This window comes from Lytechinus variegatus, chromosome 3 (genome assembly GCF_018143015.1).
Source record: "Lytechinus variegatus isolate NC3 chromosome 3, Lvar_3.0, whole genome shotgun sequence".
Classification (NCBI taxonomy): Eukaryota; Metazoa; Echinodermata; class Echinoidea; order Temnopleuroida; family Toxopneustidae; genus Lytechinus; species Lytechinus variegatus.
Genome location: NC_054742.1, coordinates 44,464,176 through 44,479,678, shown reverse-complemented (window position 1 = coordinate 44,479,678; position 15,503 = coordinate 44,464,176). Strand labels below are relative to the sequence as shown.

At 37.0% G+C, this 15,503-nt stretch overlaps 1 protein-coding gene across 1 annotated transcript in view; it reads left to right on the top strand.

Moving 5' to 3' along the window:
- LOC121411128 (atrial natriuretic peptide receptor 2-like) overlaps positions 1–15,503 on the top strand; it is a 43,017-nt gene that overhangs the window by 15,556 nt on the left and 11,958 nt on the right. The window contains exons 4-7 of the mRNA XM_041603658.1: positions 7,048–7,122; positions 9,920–9,997; positions 10,921–11,025; positions 15,141–15,212. Of these exons, the coding sequence (XP_041459592.1) occupies positions 7,048–7,122; positions 9,920–9,997; positions 10,921–11,025; positions 15,141–15,212 (330 nt within the window). The remainder of the gene's footprint in view (positions 1–7,047; positions 7,123–9,919; positions 9,998–10,920; positions 11,026–15,140; positions 15,213–15,503) is intronic.

The following is a 15,503-nucleotide window of genomic DNA, read 5'->3' as shown; positions in this document are numbered from 1 at the left end:
CATATCTTGGGCTGGTAATAGATAGCGTTTCTCAGCAGGTTCGGGTACCGGAGGACAAAATTGAGAAATTAGTAGGGAAATTAAATTGGGCGGTACAGAAACAAAAAATTTCCCTAAGAGACATTCAGTCGATTGTAGGTAGTCTAAACTTTGTATGTAAGGCAATTGCTCCAGGGCGAGCATTCATGAGACGGCTCATTGACTTAACTAAGAGCGTTAAGCGTCCTTTTCACATGGTTAGGTTGACGAGAGGGGCTAAGGCTGACTTGCGGGTTTGGTTGGAGTTCTTGGCACATTTTAATGGTCAAGTTTTCTTCCGGGCTCCAGGCTGGTTTGGAAGCGAGGAAATTCAGTTTTTCACTGATGCGGCGGCTGGCATTGGTTTTGGAATTTTCTTTGGAGGCAGGTGGGCTCAATCCAGGTGGCCTGCTGATTTCCAGGCCGATAGGAGGTCTATAGCTTTTTTAGAGCTATTCCCTATTTGGGTAGGCTTGGAGATTTGGGGCATGGAGCTAAAGGACAAGAATATATTGTTTAATTGTGATAATCAGGCCGTGGTGGCAGTACTTAACAAGCAGTCGGCGCTATGCCCTGATATTATGGTTTTGGTGAGGAAGGTGGTGATTATATGTTTAAGCAATAATATAGTGTTGAGGGCTAGGCATGTACATGGATGTGATAATGGTATAGCTGATGCACTATCTCGATTTCAGATGCCGAGGTTCCATGCGTTAGCACCGGGGGCCGCCCGGGAGGGCGTGGAGGTTCCAGTCCGTCTTTGGAAGAGCTGGCTATCGAGAGAAGTCGACTGCTGATGGCTTCTAGGGCAGCTCGAACACACACAACTTACTCTATTGCCTTGGGGGCATACGTGAAATTTTGTAAAGTGTACGGATACGACCCCCAGCTACCCCCTAATGTAGAATGGGTGGCGCAGTTCATTTCTTATTTATCCTTTATGGGATATGCAGGGTCTACTATTCAAACATACATATCTGGGTTGGCATTTTATATGAGTTCATCTGGGCTAAAGGATGTGACCAAAAGTTTTGTGATTACAAGGTTAATTGAAGGGTGTAGGCGAAGTACTTTGAGAAGAGATGCTAGGCATCCAATCACATTGTCTGTGTTAAATAGAATGCTCGCCTACTTGAGGCATGTTTGTGGTAGTCATTACGATGTTTTGATGTACTCTGCTGCTTTTTCAGTGGCATTTTATGGTTTGTTGAGAGTTAGTGAGTTGACAGTAGAGTCCAGGCATAGATGCGAGTCTATTCTGCAGCACACAGATGTTAGGGTAACTGGCGATGCACCGCATCGCAGGGTGGAATTATTCCTAAGGAAGTCAAAGACTGACCAGCGGGGAAATGGGTGCACCATTTCGATACCAGAGTTGGGGACAGTTAGCTGCCCTGTGATGGCGGTTATTCGTTATTTAGAAATCCGCCCAAAGAATGGTGGAGCCTTCTTTTGTTCATATGGTGCTCTCCCGCTAACTAGGCGTGAATTTGGAAACATGATAAAACGATGTTTGACATACGGGGATATGCCGGCGGCAATGTTTTCATCGCATTCCTTTCGTATTGGGGCGGCTACGACCGCTGCCATGGCCGGTTGCTCGGATGAAGAAATCCAACGCATGGGGCGTTGGGTTTCGAGTGCACATCGGAGATATATAAGACTCGACATGGTTAAGTAAAAAAAAAAAAAAAAAAAAAAAAAAAAAGAACGAAAATACATATGAAATGATGATTTTAGGTTATTTGACATTTTGACCAAAATCAGGTGTAAGTTATCTTCCAATAATGTCACAACGCGTTTACTTTACACGAGGACATGTGCTTTAATCAAAGCCGTGGCCGATGGGTTGTTGGATATTTGGGTGTATAATTCTCAATATATCTGCTTACATGGTATTGTTTTATTTTATTCAGCCCTATTCAGAAGCAGGGTGGTATGTTCAGTGCCAAGAGGCCTGTTTACAAAGGAGCCCTTGTTACAGTATACATTATACATTATACATTATGCATCATATATTATACATTATACATTATACATTATTACATTCTTTATACAAAATGAAGAAAGAGATGGTACTATATTGATGGGAATGTGTTTTATACGTTATACATTATACATTATACCTTATACATTTTACATTATACATTATACCTTATACATTTTACATTATACATTATACATTATTATAAATTGATTGGAATGTGCTCAGACATTATACATTATACATTATTATATATTGGTTGGAATGTGTTTATACATTATACATTATTACATTATACAAAAGGAAGAAAGGGATAGTACTATATTGATTGGAAGGTGTTTGGAACATCAGATTGATCATAACGACCCCCCCCCCCCCCCCCCCTGTACATGTTGATATCAATATACATGTATCATCGAAATAACTCTGGGCTTAATATTGAATGAGTAAGTGAGGGTTTAATGATATCACACAATTACGAGCATTCTGCTTTTTAGAGAGAATGTTACAACGGTATAATGACGTGTTTAATATCAATGCTTTCAGGATTAAGGGGAGGGGTCAAAAATGTGATTACATACATTGTATCTTGGAGGGGAAAACCCCGTGATGAAGGGGTGGTGAAGGGTAGCAGACCTTTCAGGGGAAATTTTCATACTTCAAAATTCTGCCCAGCCCTCTTTTCTTGTTTTCTATTACAGGACCTGTGGTGTGGATCATAGGGGACTCGATAGTGTTTTGGGCACATCGCAGGGCGAAGAACACCGGCGAGGCTGACCTTGGACTTGGAACGTCGGTCCGTTGGTTGGGAAAAAGGGGGCTACGAATTGAAGGGGTAAGCGATTGGTTAGATAAGATGGGTCGGAGTGAACCAAAGCCTTCAGTAGTAGTATTGCATGTAGGAACGAATGACATTGAGGCACTGTCCAAGAAGAAGCTGGCTAGTTTGACGTATAGACTTTTTGACGCCAATAAGGACAAATTTCAAATAGTGTGGTCGGACATTTTGGAGAGGGTTTGGTACCCCGCTGGCTGTACAGGAGATCAAGGTAAATTGGACTTAAAGAGAAGGGCGGCCAATAGGTACGCCAAGGCTTTAGCTGCAAGATTTCATGGTAAAGCCATACCGCATCCATCAATATCCCATAATGACATTTCGCTGTACAGAACTGATGGCCTACATCTGGCCGATGAAGGGTTGGACAGATTTATCAGTGAGTTAAAAGTTGGTCTTTCATATCTTCGTTGAGTATGTATTTATACATTTTACCTTAGTCGCTCCGGCGTGACCGACTCCAGACCGTCCGATCCGATAGTATGAATAAAGGTTTTGGCTGGTCTGGAGCCGGTTTCACCAGTGTGTCTATGTTTTCATAATGTATCATTTGTTGTTATTTAGCTGCTCATGCATTTACGTTCAATGTATGCATGCATTAAATCATGTTGGGGTCAGTTATGGATAACCTAGATATACATTGTAATGGAGGAATGAGCAATGTTCCCGGGTACCCCCCCCCCCCCTGGTAAAAGCACTAAGGATAATAACGTTGGTGAATACTAGTAGAATGATCCTGTAATGGTTGCTAAGATTTATTGAATATCTTGGTAGATACGAGTAAAATTTTGACGTGTTTGTTGGCGGTCGATCATATATAAATAAATTATATATTCTCGTTTGGCGGTAATTTGGCAATTAGGCCACCTGAAACACGTATTTTCCAAGAATAATTGGGTATTTCTGGTCATGCCAGGGCAGGCATGTGGATTTTAATCAATTATGTTATGTTATTATGTAAGTTGCAGGTCCCCACTCGTTACCTAGGTGAGGGGGACCTATTTGTACATACAAATGTTTGAGAACGCTGTTAAACTGAAATAATTGTGTCATGCTTAAAGTTTAATCTTAGCCTGACCTGATCTTAAAGGCGGGCAGGCTGGTCTATAGTCATGGGCATTCATATATCTCTATATGCTATATTTATGTCATCTGTAATCCACCGATAGCTCATAATTAATAGCTGTGCTGGGATTCCGGTCCGGCTAGCAGGGAACCAGTGGGAAAACAGCCATGAATTTTAAACATTGAAGAACTTACGAGGGGGGCCTTCTAGCCGGGGTTTAACCCCTCTCCGAGGAGCTTATTAAACAAGGGTATCGGTTGGTTACAGACATTATCGGTATATGTATATGTGATGATATTCATACACTGTACACAAAAAGCAGAATTGGTAAAGATGCACATTCATCTCTATTTTCATTAAAGCCACGACAAATCGCAATTCACTTGTTCTTGTTGTTTTGTTAGCCGTGAATAATGGATTTTAAAGACGGCTTGACGATTTAAAATGATTTATTAGCGGGCTAGCAAAATACACATTTTAGTTTGTTTTGATTTTGAAAGGGGGCGTGGTTGCCCGAGAAAGGGCTCGTGACCCGACCCGTAAAGGGCGGGGCAGCGCTTTTTGGCGCCCGCGCCAAAGAATTTGGGCACAATGCCAGACATTTGCCGCGGTTGAGCTATGCGCGGATAAAAGTGCGGGGAATGCTTCATTTTCGTTTTGGCTTTCAATGAAGAGAGATGACGGTGCATGTGTAAAGCGTGCTTACAAAATTCCCACCTCCTCCCCATTACCATCCTCTAGTTATAATTAAGGGGGATGTTGACATATATATCGTGGGGGGATTCTTGCATATTATGGATATTGGTTGTGTATTTATTGTACTTGTGCATTCTTAATGTTATTTTGTTTATTTAGTTTTTGCTTGCAAGGAAGAAGTCAATTCGAAATTACTATGAAGCAGGTTATGCCTCAAACGTTCATGTGAGTTGTCATAAAAATCCAAGTTATGGATGGTTATAGAAAAAATCTGGGGATTGAAATTATAATTTTCTCAGGTCATTTGAGAAGAAATGTTTATGAATTCATAATTTCTATGTATGTTTTATTTTCCTCTACCATGAGCATTATATATGAAGAAATGTTTGATAAGATTGCATAGGCTTCATTTCAGATAAAGTTATTTCTCGGGTCTGCATCGGACTCCTTAGGAATTAGACGGAAGTATTGTCCCAATTTTTAGTCTTCTTCATGTTCAGCCGCATGTTCAGGTCTTTAGGCGTAGTATGTTGGTATACTTATGTGAATTTGTATGGTAATTTTGTCATGGTGTATTTATTATTAATACTGCCCACCTTTGGTATAGGAAGCAGCTCACGCATCAGTCAGATTTGAGTTATGGTTTTTAAATATCTGTTGTGTGCTGCCCGTTCAGGCAGAAATTGTGAAGAAATGATCGTTTTGGGGAAAGATATTGAAGAAAATATTATTTAGTTTAATTGCATTGATGTATATGTTAATGACGAACACACATTGGTCATTTACAACGAGTGATACTTTCGTACCTTGCTTCCCTTTGCCAGAGTATGGCCATATTAGTGAATTTCGTTTGGTGAAACAAATTTCTTTCTGAATTCAATTTCCTTTATTAAAGTTCCTTTAAGGGGCTCAATATTTTCAGTGGGATGAAAATTGGATACCTATAGTTGGCTTGAATACCAGCAGTAGTTGATCTTGGCAAAGTGTGTTTAGGGGGGGGGGGGGGGTACAAGTACTTTTGCATTTATATTTTCCAGGGAAGTTGTATTTGTTGAATCTATATGATACTCTATAATGAATGGTGTATGAAGTAGTTGGAGGGTGATGGTATACTTTTCATGGTTAATTTCAGAATCTAGGCAGAGCCTAGGCTGATAGAAGAGCGTAACACGAATCCAAATTCGAGGGTGTTTGACCTGGTCGCACACCAATCCTAACAACGATCGTCGTGCATAAGTGGGCCGTAAGGGAATTTTATCCTCCTGTCCTATTTTGGCCAGTGGGCAGGCGGGTTTTCGCCCTTACTCGTTTTTGGGAGGAGTGTTGACGCCTTGTGTGTTGTTGAAAAACAAGCAGTTGAAGTTCTGGGGGCATGATTTCAGTAAGAGGCGCATTATTAAAGTACCTCCTTTTTTCCTTTCCATGCCAGGGCAGGCATGTGGATTTTAATCAATTATGTTATGTTATTATGTAAGTTGCAGGTCCCCACTCGTTACCTAGGTGAGGGGGACCTATTTGTACATACAAATGTTTGAGAACGCTGTTAAACTGAAATAATTGTGTCATGCTTAAAGTTTAATCTTAGCCTGACCTGATCTTAAAGGCGGGCAGGCTGGTCTATAGTCATGGGCATTCATATATCTCTATATGCTATATTTATGTCATCTGTAATCCACCGATAGCTCATAATTAATAGCTGTGCTGGGATTCCGGTCCGGCTAGCAGGGAACCAGTGGGAAAACAGCCATGAATTTTAAACATTGAAGAACTTACGAGGGGGGCCTTCTAGCCGGGGGTTTAACCCCTCTCCGAGGAGCTTATTAAACAAGGGTATCGGTTGGTTACAGACATTATCGGTATATGTATATGTGATGATATTCATACACTGTACACAAAAAGCAGAATTGGTAAAGATGCACATTCATCTCTATTTTCATTAAAGCCACGACAAATCGCAATTCACTTGTTCTTGTTGTTTTGTTAGCCGTGAATAATAACACACAGCTCAAATGTCGGCATTTATTCGTGATAAGGATTTTTTTGTGTGTAGAACGAGGGGGGGTTTAGAGATGTTATTCTTCAACATTTCTCTAGTAAAGTGCAAAAGAAGTTTCTGTTGTAAAATATTCTGTTAGAGTAGGTATCATTGATACGCAAGCAGAACGCACCTTCATACACCCAGCATCCATGCACACACCCCCACACACTCACACGCCAATACGGCCATGTGTATGCGCACAGTCTGTTCCCTCCTTTTGCAAAATATATCAGCATTTTACTTCGAAAATCATTAACGAGCGTGTCCGAACGTCATCAATTTCACAATAGCTATATTGATGATGATAATGATAAAGATGAAATTTATCAAACCACAATTGTAATTGCAACAGTAAATGCAGTAATAGTGAATGTAATATAACCTTTCTCCCTTTTTCCACTTTATCTTAGGTTAGCGCACTGAGTGAGAGAGGGAACATTGTGAATAATCCCAAACAGGTGTTTGCTACTATTGCACACTACAAGGTAATTCATTGTGATCGGCTGTTAAGCATTTTTTTTAACTCTAAAATTCGCTTCTCAATAATGGTCTCGATGGCCTTTTATATAAATGATATTGTTCTAAAATGAGAAATGTTTTAAGTAAAAATAATTTTATGAAGCCAACTAACGAGATACTAATAATTTCTTCAACTTCGGTTATCAAATAACGAAGTTTAAGTACTGCATTTCTTTTAAACCAGTTGTAGCATATGCACGTTATGCCATGACTAAAATTACGGTGTCGTATGAAAAAAAACACAGTATGAATCTAGCTGCTATCTATTGTACTTATTATATGAGCTTCGGGGATTAATTTCAGGCCCGAGTTGTTCCAACTCAAATCGAATGATTATTGAAAATTCGCCATTTGTTTCCGTATATTTAAGACAAAAAACAATATATTGGTTGAGTAAGCCAATATTACGATGGATATATCACATAAGTCTGAAAAAATGGCTCAGTAAACAGTTGTTACTGACTTGCTCAACGTATGAATCCTGTATTTGTCGAAATGAATCGATTTGGGAAGAGGGTGTTAAAAAACACATTATAGCTAAAAAATCAATTTTATATAATTACTATTTTTTTAAAGAAAAGGAAACCGTCCTTTCGCTTAATGGGTAATAACATAAAAGCGGGGTATTTATGTTTCTGGAAGCTCGAAATAATATTGTATGGACTTATTCTAGATAATAAATCATTAAAAAAAGTAAGTTGATATATACTATATACCATTTTTGAATTGGCAATATTGTTATTTTTCTCATTGCAAATTCTTTCCAATGATCTTGTACAATGATTTCATCGTATTGCCTATTTGACGATTTTAATGATAAGCTTACTTTCCTACTAATATTTTATCACTTAAAAAAGAAATAAAAACAATAAGCATATACATTAAAAAAAAACTGCACGCTTTCTTGTGATACTTTAAGTCTTGTGATTATTGGAGCTCTGCATGAAAAAAATTGAATTTGTCTACAAAATGAGCTCACATAACTTTTCATTAAGCAATTAACAACAACAACAACAGTTACAGAAATCGTGATATTTTTTTCTGTAGCCCTGTACCAACCTTTCATATACGCATTTAGTGTTTTTCCAGTATTTTCCACAATAATTTTCATCTATTCTAAACGAAATTGTAAATTGTATATAATCATAATAACATATTACTGGATGATCCTACCATACTACTTACTACTTTCTTTTGCATGAGAATAATGCACGTGAACAACCGTGAAGGTGATCCTATTGTATTGGCGTAGACTATGATTAATTGATTCAGATCATGAGGATCCTTTTGCTAATTGTGATTGAAGAAATATATGAATGGACATGGATTATGATCTAATTTTACTCGGTAATTATCTAGGATCTGCAACAGAAAATTGAGTCGTTTTAAATGAGAAGTGGAAAATGGTCTACATCCATGACTTCCATATCTAATTTTAGTGTCTACATGATCGTCATTGTGTTGTATTACTGTGAAAGAGTAATATAGGTTACTATCAAAATGATCCTTCTGGATGTGGCGTCTTAAATCGCTTACTACTATCCAGACTTCATTTATCAGAACGAAATAAATTGGGTTGATTTTGTGAAAGGCTTTTGATACGTATACGGTGCTCTATAATTTTACACATGCATTTTGAGTTTGATTCCGAAAGTCAATTACGAGTTGCTCCAGTTCTTTTCAAAGTACCTAGATGGATTTGTAGAATTGGATTGTGATCGTTAATACCTTTCCTCATTCCTATCATATGTTTGATTCAGATCGTGGCACAATGTAAGATAAACCATTACATGGAATTCATCTAATTTTAAAATCTTTGGTCAAGTAAAGAAGAATTGTCAATTGGGCTACATCCGCTTAGTCTACTTTCCGTCCCATCCCATATGGTCTAACCCTAATTCATCTGCAATCAGTTCGTCTAATAATCTTACTACCTTTTAGCCCATCTACCATTTTGTCTTTATTTCCGGTTAGACTTTACCGATTCGTATGATATCCAATTTGCCTAACACCACAGAATCGATATATTCATATAATTTTTGTTATCAAAATTTCGAAAATTTAAAAAAATGAAAGAAGAAAATTGGAAATTAGAACAACTGGGTATCAGAATAAGAGGATTAGACTAAGTGCATATTAGTCCTAGTGAGGTGTGGTCAGATCACACGCTTGCTATATAGCGAATTAATTGTAGACCAAATGCTGGGTGTAGCCTTTGCAGTGGTAGACTATCTGAGAAGACCTGCTCGAAGACCGAAGTCGGGGCCGAAGTACAATGTATTCAAACCAAATGTTTTTTAATAACCATGTTACACATTCTAACCATATGAATATGGAGAGAGGGTGTGAACAGACAAAGAGAGAAAAGGGGAGACAGACTGGGAGGGGGGGGGGGCAAATTAAGTGATAGTGCGGTTATTGTAACAATTTCGAAGTTTTCTTCAGCAAAATATTCATCCATATGCAGCCCAGGAAATTTGAGGAATTACAAAGTGAAATGAATTCCTTTTAAATTCAGAGCGCGCAACAGATGACGTAATATACATGTACATGATGTATAACCATGTTTATCATCATTGTTGCAGAGAACTTTAAAGACTTCTGATGAACACAAGAAATGCGAATGTTTTACATGCATATTTTGATTCACCGGTATCACATTTTAATGAAATACATTAGGGTAATGGGTTGTTATCTTGATTAATCACCTTGTCAGTTTCCTCCCTGAATCAATGTTATTCTACAGTCACTCTTTTTTTGCAGGGCCGATTAGTGATGGTTAAACGAATAGAGAAAACGAAGGTTGATCTAACACGAGCCGAACTGAAGGACTTCAATAACGTAAGTCACACGATTGTATCATACATGTAGATTATTGTGTTAGAACATGAAAGCACTACTTAACTAAAAATCCGTTAGTGGCTTGTTACAAGCTGAACGAAAATGAAAAGGAAAATCGCCAGATGCACGGCAGCTTCAGATCATCTGAAGCTGCCGTGCAATCAGATCCCAATCAAAGGACATTTTGGAATGGGAACAAAGAGAGAAAACCCATATTCTATATGCCCCTCAGTTTTTTTTTTAACAATTAATTAATGTATTTCAGTTATTCTTCCAACCCATTTAGACTATGTGGTTGCCCGTGAGTTCTTGAGTATATCCACTGTCCAAAATTTGGAACATCAAAAACATCACTATAAACATGATCGTGTTGGGTATATAGATATATATCGTGGATGCTTTGGTCTGTGTTAACTTTACAACATGTGATTAAAAGCTATTTCTTTTGTCCATAGTGACTGGATAATATCATGATCAATAAGTCCATTAATGATAAAGGCTAAGAATTTCTACCAATCCAAGTGTATCATCATTATTAATCTTTAAATTTATATTGTTCCTAACCTTCATTTTATTCTCATATTCATTTGAATGTCATTCTAAAAATGTTTTTCAAATAATATTACAGCTGAGATTATGGCACGGGCACTGCTGTAAAATTTGTTGACTTATCAAATGTGGCCGTAAACTGGCCACTTTCACAAATCAGGTACCATTATAAAACCCACTTCTTTACAATGTTTTAATTGGTATAAATGTGACAATCATACAGACTATATGGCAATGAGATTATGTATCACCGCTGATATTGTCTCTAATATCACCGCTCATCAATGTGCCCCGGGCATTTGAATTATCTCGGTTATAAAGGTAATACCCAAAATATTAATAGTTCAAAATCATCTCTCTACCTACACACACAGATGCGGCAAGTCGAACATAACAACCTAGCCCGGTTTGTAGGAGCCTGTGTGGATATCCCAAACGTCTGTGTTGTCATAGAATACTGCCCTAAAGGGAGTTTACAGGTAATCTTCCATATAGAAAAGGAATATATTTGCGTTGGCACAAGCACTTCTTTTTCTAGATTCAGGTTTTGTTTATTCTTTTATTTTAATTCTGCATGTAATAAACAGGGTCGGCGCGTTTAAACGATGTGTTTTAAAATATTCCAAAACGCGTTTTAAAACACCAGGGTTTTTTAAACGAGTTTTAAAACACCATATGGGCTTGCGTGTTGTAAATTTCCACGGATGTGATTTTAGATGATTTTTTAATACTTTTATTTCTGAAATGGTGTATTCTTTTAACTAATTAAAACTCTTTCTCAACACCACTCGTTTTATCTTTTTTCTCTTTCTCCATCGCTTTGTCATGTTTCTCATGTTCCTTTTATCCCTTTTCAATAAGTGCACATCAATTCACAATAAGAATATTCTCATTTTAACAAATATGTCTGAGTGTTATGCTCACTATTTGGACAGGGAAAGAAACATTTGAAATAAGCTTAAATACATGTACATGTAATAGTAGTACTTAAATGAAATGAAACTGTTGCACAAGCATAATAATATTTTACAAATAGACTGTAAATCTGACATCGTACTCTTGAGGTACACACGAGAGCAAGTGAAACTTTGCGCTTCTAAAGATGAAAAAAAGTACATTAAACAGTACAAGATAATCAGCTAGCAAAGTTAACCCAAACAATCGCCGGGACCTTAATGACCCCCTAAAAAAATTGTGCTCTATGAGAAATTAATAAACACAACAGGGTCACACCATTATCGTTCAAGACTATTTTAGAGATGCATGCATGGGTACGCGGTTAACACAACAAATGCATGTCAGACCCCGAATTGCTCAAAAACATGATTCATGTATTAAGCCAATTGTGAATTCTCGTCAAAATTTGTATCCGTATCATTATTTGTACTTTTTGTTAATGATTAGAAAATTATTTTCAATAATTTCCATTCAACAACAATAGACATGATAGAAAAGTATTAAGAAAAACCCGCACCAGTACATAAGAAATAATAAAAATAAAAAAACAGTAAAAACATTTTAGGTTGATGTTTTTTCTAACATGCATTTAATCAAAATTCTTCAATCAAATAAAATAAGTAGTTCAAGTTCTTTATTTACAGATTTAATTAAAATTGGCATAATTGATTCAAATGCAATTATTCAAAACATCAAGAGCTTTAAACCAGACTTATAGTTTAATCAACTTACTGAATATTGCATCGTTCGTTTGGGGAAAACGTTTTAAAACAATAAAAACATTTAATTTGTTTTTTATTACAACCCTGGTAATAAATTACAAAATAGCTAATCTCGCTCCTTTTGATACTCCTATCGGGATGACAATCGGGACAAATCCCTTTAGCATAAGCTTTGCATTCTTTAAGAGCGGGGCATTATAGCTCTTCTGGAGCGAAATGTTAATCTTTTTAAATCCACTCTCAAATGATGCAAATCTCACTCTAAAAAGAGTGAGATCGTCTCACTCCATGAGAAGTGTGATTAGGGATCAGACTAACTCTTATAACTCTATTTCAGTTCTTCTTTTATATTCATCTAAGTGAATGCAAGATTTAGAGGGAGTAGAGTAACTGAAGAATCATTTAGTTTGTGAAACTCTAGTCGGGTGTACATGTACGTAAATTTCACAGATCGAAAAGAATCGTGAGAATAGATAGCTTGGTAATACTTGTACTTAATAAGCATGCAAAGAAAGAGATGGCGCACAATTTCTTTATGACTAAAAAACACCGTATTTCAATGGCGGATCCAGGATTTTCCAAACGGGGGAGGGGGCACATTTTTCCGAGGAAAAATTTGACAAGCAAAAAAAAAGGGGGGGCACTTTCAGAGGGGGGGGGCACACTTGTGTTTTACCGGCATTTTTACATTACGAATTGTAATTGCGCCTCTCAAGGGGGAGGTGGGGGGCACAGCCTTCCCTGGATCTGCCACTATGAGCGTAGTATATTCAGACCTATATGTTTCCAACATCGGATACGCTGCAAATAACATAATTTTCATACCTGGATACGGTTTAATTCCAATTCGTTCAATTGCCAACTCGTCTACTATCATTTGGTCTACCGTCAGTTTGTCTACTCACTGCATGGTCTACTTTCATTCATTCTAATGCCACTCCGTCTAATAACCAGTTAGTCCAATAGCCATTTGTCCATATACATTTTGTCTAATTAAACTAAAGTGTTAATTGTGCAAACTGACTGAAAAAAATGGGTAATAGACCAACTGGTTATTAGACGAAATTGTAATAGACGAACTGGTGATAGACGAAGTGCTGATTGGACCAAATGGTTGTTAGACGAAATGTTAATGGACGGAATGGCATTAGACTACATGAAGGTAGACCATGTGGTGAGTGGACGAATTTGCAATTTACCTATGGCGCTACACGGAGTGGGGAGGGGGCATGATCTTGTAAGCAGTAAAAGAAATAAAAACAATAAAGATTTAAAAGTATATTTAAAAGTATGGCTACATTAAATTGTCCTTTCATGGACATAAAATACTTGATTTTCCATTCCACGTGCTTTGTTACAATAATAAAAAAATGTTATAGATGAATCATAATAAATACAAAGAAAAAACTAAATTAATCACCCCAGTATGCCCTTCCTGGTCAAGAATTGTTCATCTCCTATCAAATTACAATTGCGACTGTCCAAAAAGTGGAAATGAATATTTTTCTAATAAAATTCAAATGAATTGCACTGTGCTTAGGGGGAAACTGTGTTTTCAAGGTTGACCTTTTCTAAGTATCCTGTTATTATTTCACATCGGAGGATATCATCAGCAATAAAGACCGATTTTATTTCATTTATACGCCCGTCCAATGGGACGTAGGCCTTTTATGGTATCACGCTCGGTGTCCATCCGTTAAAGAAATGGTCCGGGTTGTAAGTATGTGTAGCTTAATAAATAGTAATAGAGTAGAATTCACTAAGCAAAATGCCGAAAATTTCATCCAAATCGGATAACAAATAACAAAGTTATTGAATTTTAAAGTGTAGCAATTTTTTGTTAAAACAGTCGCCATGAATATTCATAAGGTGGGCTGATGATGTCACATCCCCACTTGTTCTTTTGTATTTTATTATATGAAATTAGGTTTATTCAATTTTTTCATCCAAGAACTAGAAAAATTCGATTGACAACTGATTTAGTGAATTAGATATTTATTACTGCAACATATTTCATTATAAGGGAGACATATTATTTATACAAGTATGAAATAATGAAAAAAGAATATGATTTTCTGTAATAACATAAGAAAACGGAAAGTGGGGATGAATATTAATAACGACTGTTTTCACAAAATATTGCTAAACTTTAAAATTCAATAAATTATTTGTTATCCGACTTTGATGAAATTTTCGGCATTTTGCTCAGTGAATTCTACTCTATGTATTAAGATATAAATGTTTTCAGCCCGGACCATCCCTTTAACTTTTAAACGCGATAACTTTAGTTTAACTTAACCTAGGCTCATATAATTTGGTATGTATCATACTAGCATAGTTTCCAGGAAGTCTTTCGACTTTGAGGTCAAACGGTCAAGGGTCAAGGTCACAGTGACATGCTTTCATCTTACCCTTCTGATGTCCCTGTTTACACGATAACTTTAGTTTAACTTAACCAAGGCTCATATAATTTGGTGTTTATGATACTAGCATAGGTCCCAGGAATTATTGATCTTGTCAGAAGGTCAACGGCGAAGTCGCAACCTTCCATTTTTCTTGCTTGACCAATAACTTAATTTTCCGCGTTACAGGCGGGCGTATTATGTGCTCGCCTTAGCGACACTCTTGTTTTACATATTTGTGGGAGTTATATCTTGTTAATAATAATTAAAGGATGTATGAATAAATGATTTGAACAAATTTTGAAAAATGATCTCGCTTCTTTCTCCCTCTCCCTCCATCCATATCTCCCAGCCGCTATCTTCCCCATCTCATTCCTCCCCTTTCTCATCATCTCTTTCTTTCTGTCTTCTTCTGTCTCAAAAGTTCTTAGCATATATAAATTCATACAGTCAACTGTAGATTTATAACAAAAATGTCAGGATTTTTTTTTTTGGTAATGTTTCTTCTTGAAGGATATCTTAGGAAACGACAGTTTGAAGTTGGATGCCATGTTCAAGGATTCATTGATTGTGGATATCATTCGGGTAAGTAATTAATGTATTACCATGTATGCTCGCCTATGTTTACCAAACAATAGGATTAGCACAGGATAGTTGAAGTCCTGCTACTACTCACAGGCGGAGTTGATAACCTTTTTTTTTTGCTTGTCCAATAATTTTGGTGGCCCCCCTCTACAATTTACTACTACTACTGCTGCTACTACTACTAATAAGAATACTACTACTGATACTACTACCACTAGTAGTAGTAGCAGTAGTAGTAGTAGTAGTAGAAGTAGTAATAATAACAACAGTAGAAGTAGTAGTAGTAGTAGA